The 6,000-nt window shown below is 44.1% G+C and overlaps 1 protein-coding gene across 1 annotated transcript in view; it reads right to left on the bottom strand.

Annotated features, from left to right (window-relative positions):
* Positions 1-502: 502 nt before the first annotated feature.
* Positions 503-6,000, bottom strand: part of LOC147896019 (GroES-like zinc-binding alcohol dehydrogenase family protein) — an 80,680-nt gene continuing 75,182 nt past the window's right edge. Inside the window, exons 3-6 of the mRNA XM_087382539.1 lie at positions 1,951-2,042; positions 1,597-1,855; positions 1,254-1,397; positions 503-973 (exon numbers count right to left, since the gene is read on the bottom strand). Coding sequence (XP_087238665.1) covers positions 860-973; positions 1,254-1,397; positions 1,597-1,855; positions 1,951-2,042 — 609 coding nt within the window. The 3' untranslated portion in view covers positions 503-859. The remainder of the gene's footprint in view (positions 974-1,253; positions 1,398-1,596; positions 1,856-1,950; positions 2,043-6,000) is intronic.

Here is a 6,000-nt window from a genome sequence, read left to right as displayed (position 1 = left end):
ACGACAATGCCATGGATGAGACCATTCTTGACACATTCTAATCAATTTGCATCTCCAAAAGTTAAGGTTGGATTTGCCAATTAATTTACACATTTATCTCGTAAGTATCCAACACCCACCTATTACTAGAACCACGTATAGTAAATAGATGAAGTAGGAGTTTCAATAGAACCTTCCTAGAAGAATCACAAGATCATTTAGTAAACACATAAACACATATGTAGGTGTCTTGATCATGTACAATGTATGGCAGATGTGGCTTTCTTTTTCTTCACTATGGTTGTGTAAGAAGATCCTTCTGGCACAAAAGCTCAAAGGACATCTTGCAAATATAAATTATAACCCTCAATGCAGCACCATTATTTTCTTGGACTCGCGAGATTTAAATTGGATACAGAAAATCAGTTCTTGCAGCAGTGTTGAGTGGGAAATATCAAACATTTGAGGAAGGCACAATGGTGCTGGACCTTTTGCCATTTTATTTCAACCACAGCAATGGATCAATCATCAACTGCTCTCAAAGGATCAAAGCTCTCTATTTATGTTTCATACTTCCCTTCAAAATACCAAACCAGCTCACACGATAGGAGGCCATTGGCAATATGCTCCAGAAACAGTGCTTACGATGAACCTTCAAACAGTGCTTTCACCAACTCAAGTTGTTCGAAATGAAATGAAACCTATACAACTGGACAACCATTTCACTAACTTTATTGCCATGAGGAGATGTTTATAAGTCCCCTGTACGAACCCATAATGAAATAGAAAATTTTAAGAACCTAGATATAGAGGTATACACATCAACATTACTTCTAAACTTTGAAATACTTTCAAACTGGATTCTATTAAGGCATTTCCCTTAAAGCCTTGATATATTGCCTTGTATTGCTTCCAGACTATCCTTTTCCTTTGGCATCACCATTACTTTCCCAAGAACTTTCCTTTGTGCAATGGTAGAAAAAGCCTTGTTCGCCTGCATAGCCAATCTTAAATTTTAGTTTCTTGTACCTAGACCTCAATCCTTATACAAAGTCACACATGAACAGTGGAAAACAAGAAGTTACCATATTTTGGCCTCCAATTAACCCAACATTCAATATGTATGGCTGGCTTCATGGAAAATTTTATTACAAACACTTACGATGGAACATTGGTTTGGTGAGTTCACATTCAAGACGCTGATCCCATTTAGATTCTATGGAAAACAAATAACACATGCTTTTTATTTAAGCTTATGAAAACCTTCCAAATACCTTTGAAAGTGGGAATTGGTGAGAGACGTGAACACTTATGAAACCTTTTGACAACCATGACAGAAGTTCATTCATAGAATCTCGTAAAATGGTTGGCTTGTGCTTGAAGTAGCTACCCCAATATATACCATGGACAGTCAAATTCTGGCATCCCAAAAGAGCATAGCCTATGTTAGTTTAAACAGTAACAGCTCACAAAAAAGTACAAATAGTTCATTCAATGTTTGTCATGCATCCTTACTTCATATCTGACCTCAAAAGCAAACTATGTAGCTTCACTAAAACACTGAAGCTAAGAAGACAATTGCGAAAACTTCCTGGTCACACTTTTAATCCCCTCTACCTTGACGAGTGTGATGTTTGCTGGGATGGGTGGAATCTCCCCGCTAGCAAAGCCTATTATCAGAACCTGAGCCCCCCAATTCAGCAATTTCAAACTGTCTTTAAAGAGCTTTCCACCAACAGGATCATAGAGAACATCCACTCCTTTAAGTTTCACACTTTTGAGAAAACTCTGGACACTCTTGATCAAGGATCCATCTGAAGGATCAATGATAAAATCTGCACCAATAGACTTCAACAGGTCTGCTTTCTCTTTGCCCCTGCCAAAATAATCAAATTGTTTGCATATGTCAGATTGCACATCGATAACAAACTAGCCAGGTCTCACAAGTACCAGACATTCACGCCATCATACCTTGCAACTGCTATGACAACTGCACCACAAACCTTCCCAATTTGCACTGCAGCTAGCCCTACACCACCAGCTGCACCAAGCACAAGCAACACCTGATTTCCAATTACAGTTATGTTATACCAAAATGCCCTCATCTCCTTTTCGATAAACCAAAGACTTTACAATAATTACAACCTAAAGAAAAAAGTTCCTTGCATTAGATGAAAAGAAGCACTCACAGTAAAACATACCTAAAGATCTTCACTGTCACGATCTGTGACGTATTCCTTTCTCTATTTCTAGACTTATGGATGGTTTGATGAATGGACACTTGTGGAAGGGTATGCCCTTTCGACAGGACACTTCCTATGAGGCACAACCCTTACCCTTTCGACGGGACACTTCCTATGAGGCACAACCCTTCACAAGAGACACTCTATTGAAGAGACATTTCTATTGTAATGTACCCTCTCATCAAGGGTCACACCCTTCACAAGGGGCACACACCTCTTCATGCACATACACTTTGGAGTACACACCTTTTCATGTGTGACTCTTCACTCTCTATATAAAAGAGGCCCAATTGTATGGATGACACACTACATCTACACTACAGACATTCAAGCAATACAATTATTCCTTGTTCTCTGCTATTTCAGTCTCCTTTCTGTTCCTTAGCACATTTCTAAATATAGTAAATCTAGGATTTCTTACAATGGTATCAGAGCAAATTTCGCTCCTGCCTGTAGGAAATGCCCCCCACCTTCTAGCGCCGATCTGATACATCTTTTCCGCTAGAAGGACATCCGTGCACGTTGTGCATGGAAGAGATGGAGAGGATGAGCGCAAAAAATTTGAGCGCCAACCCTGCCTAAAGTCATCTATGGCCTCTCCATCTTCCACACATCACGAGTTGATGTGAATGGACACGACAAAAATCGTGTCTTTTCAGGTGCTTGGGCTGTCCCAAAACCAAGGGACGCACCTTTTGCACCATCGGACACACCTTTTGATGAAAAGTCTTGACTTCTCACCCAAGGGACACACCCCATCGTGGACAAAAGGACACACCTATTCATGTAGGGACACCCCTTTTAAAAACAGGGACACATCCCTTCATGAAAAGGTGCACCTATTCCAAGGGTCACACCCCTTCGAATAGGCACACCTTTTAGGCACCAAGCACTTATAAAAGGGTACCTAAAGGGGTTAAAAAGGAAAAAAAAAAAAAAACCAGCGCCAAACCTTAGGTCTACCCTAGATTACCCAAGGGTCACCCACCCTTTAATTTTTGGGGCAACCACCCAACGTAGGCAGCCCAAACGAAAACAAGGGCGTATCTTTTCAACGCCATGCAGATTTTTGTCATTTCGCTCAGCCTACCTGCGCAGCCCCTAGCCTCGCCATTTTGCTCAGCCCCTAGCTTTTTCGCTGCCCTGCCTGGCCTCGCCATTGCGCAGCCAGCCCCTCGCCATGTGCAGTCCTAGCCTCGCCAGGGTTTGCGGCCCTATTTCCTTCCAGCCTGCAGCGTGAGAGCCTTGCCAGCCAGCCTGTTCTGCCGCAAATCAACCTGCAGCTTTGGAAGCCCACCATCCCTGCCGCGATCCAACCTGCAACCACGTTTCGCCATTGACAGCCTGCCCTCCCCCCCCCTTGTTTCGCCAGCCCCTATTGCGATTCAGTCCTTGGAAACCTGCAATCTGTTTAGCCAGTCTTGATTGACATCAGCAGTCTGTTGCGCCATAGACAGCATGCCCCCTTTGTGGTGCTACATTTTCCAAACAAATCAGCAGCAGTTTCAGCCTCCTATCGCGATGAAGACAGTCTGTTAAAACAGCCCGGACCAGACAGGCCAAATCTGCTCCTCACCAACCATTGCAACATGGATCTCCGGACAGCGATTTGCAGGCCTCTTCTACGCAACAAATTGGCAGATTAAATCATTGCCAGGTGGAGTCTTTCCATTCTGCTTTCAAGGATTCTCTTGTCATTATCAAATTACAGCAAATGAAAGAATCTCCCTTAAAGCATGGAAACCCCTGGTAATTCACCCGGCATTTCAAGGACACCTCAAGCATCATCTACCACACAATATCGTGTTCAGATTGCACAACCAGCCCATTTCGGAGCTTTCGCATCGTGGGTCTTCTGTGTCACATGCCCTCCTAGTGATTTGGACCACATCCTATATCTTCTGCGTGAGGCACCTCAGTTACATTACTTCCTCAGCACTGTACAGGTTGTGTTCCACGAGACACGAAGATACCCAGAACCCGATATTCCTCAAGAGTTTGCTGTCCATCTTTGGAGAGAATTTTACCCCTCACCTTCAGCATCTCCAGGGTACTCTCCACCTCCTTCAGCTCCCAGATATCCTCCTCTACAGGTTGTACCTTCTCCAAGACAGTATTTACACTCCGAAGGCACTCCTTCTCTTGGATATTCTCCACTTCCGACAGCAGCTCCTTATCCCTTCTCAGATCTGTGGACTCTGCAACCTACTCCTGTCCTCTCACGAGCAGTAACACCACTTTCGGCATCACTAGTGTTACCTCAAACAGGACCTCCTTTACCAGACTTCCACGAGTGGTTCCATCCTGCCTCGCCTGCCCCCTCCAACATGAGCAACCTCAGGGAGCAGCCCGAATCTTCTTCCACGAATGGTACAAACTAAAGCGCAAGTTCACGCTTTTCTCACAGGGATCTCCGATATGTCGCAACGCTCGCGTGAAGCCTCTCCAGAGATCAAAGACTCAAGTCCAAAAAAGACCCCTGAAGTCAACGTACAAGGCGAATCACTATTGCAACATCGAATTTCCCAGCTTCAGGACAGCATCTTCGACTTGGTCCAGAAAGTTCAACGACTTCAAGATTCTCGCAGTACCACACATACAGAGGATGACGTGACGCAACCAGACGACTATGCGGATTCATTCCCACCAGAGGTAGAAAACACTGAACTACGTGCCCTCTCCCATTTACTTCAAGCTTCCAAAACTAAAAGACTTGACATTAAACTTCCGGAAGCCTACACTGGTCAACGCAATCGCCGAACAGTTGACCAATGGCTCACAAAAATGCGCATGTATTTTGATACTGTTGACCTCACTGAAGGCAAAAAGATCGCCTTGGCAGCCTCTCTCCTCAAGGATACAACTTTTCTATGGTGGCAAAGACACTTAAAGGACGGCAAAAGTGTGTTAACATGGGAACGTTTTGATGGTTTCGAGGATCAGCAACAAGTTATGGAAGGGTATAGTAAATCTAGGATTTCTAGACTTATGGATGGTTTGTTGAATGGACACTTGTGGAAGGGTATGCCCTTTCAACGGGACACTTCCTATGAGGCACAACCCTTACCCTTTCGACGGGACACTTCCTATGAGGCACAACCCTTCACAAGAGACACTCTATTGAAGAGACATTTCTATTGTAATGTACCCTCTCATCAAGGGTCACACCCTTCACAAGGGGTACACACCTCTTCATGCACATACACTTTGGAGTACACACCTTTTCATGTGTGACTCTTCACTCTCTATATAAGAGAGGCCCAATTGTATGGATGACACACTACATCTACACTACAGACATTCAAGCAATACAATTATTCCTTGTTCTCTGCTATTTCAGTCTCCTTTCTGTTCCTTAGCGCATTTCTAAATATAGTAAATCTAGGATTTCTTACACTCATGGCATTAAATTTTTATTGAGTGCAAAACGAAAACTATTGATTCGATACATAGCAGGGAGTAGCTACGAAGACATTCTCACCCATGTCATTAGCACAAGGCTGGGGGTGTAGACCAATGTATAAACGCATGCTCTTCTCCAAGACACATCGGAGTAGAGGATGAGATCGCCAACATGAGGTCATCTTGGATCAGTGGGTAGAGACGACACAGGGCAGAGGATAGGGAGCCACAGAGGAGGACCAGAGCATGCACGATAGAGGTTCAGCCCATCGCTGCTTTACTCAGAGGAGACCGACCGACCTGAGGTGTCACCCTTGATGCTTCCCATCAGATACAGAGATCCCAAAGACCATGACCCCCACCACGACAAGAGACA

The sequence above is a fragment of the Dipteris shenzhenensis genome, chromosome 12 (assembly GCF_047967505.1).
Source record: "Dipteris shenzhenensis isolate YYH24624 ecotype China chromosome 12, Dip_SZ_1.0, whole genome shotgun sequence".
Taxonomy (NCBI): domain Eukaryota; kingdom Viridiplantae; phylum Streptophyta; class Polypodiopsida; order Gleicheniales; family Dipteridaceae; genus Dipteris; species Dipteris shenzhenensis.
The sequence above is the reverse complement of the archived record's forward strand: the minus strand, read 5'-3'. Positions and strand labels throughout refer to the sequence as shown.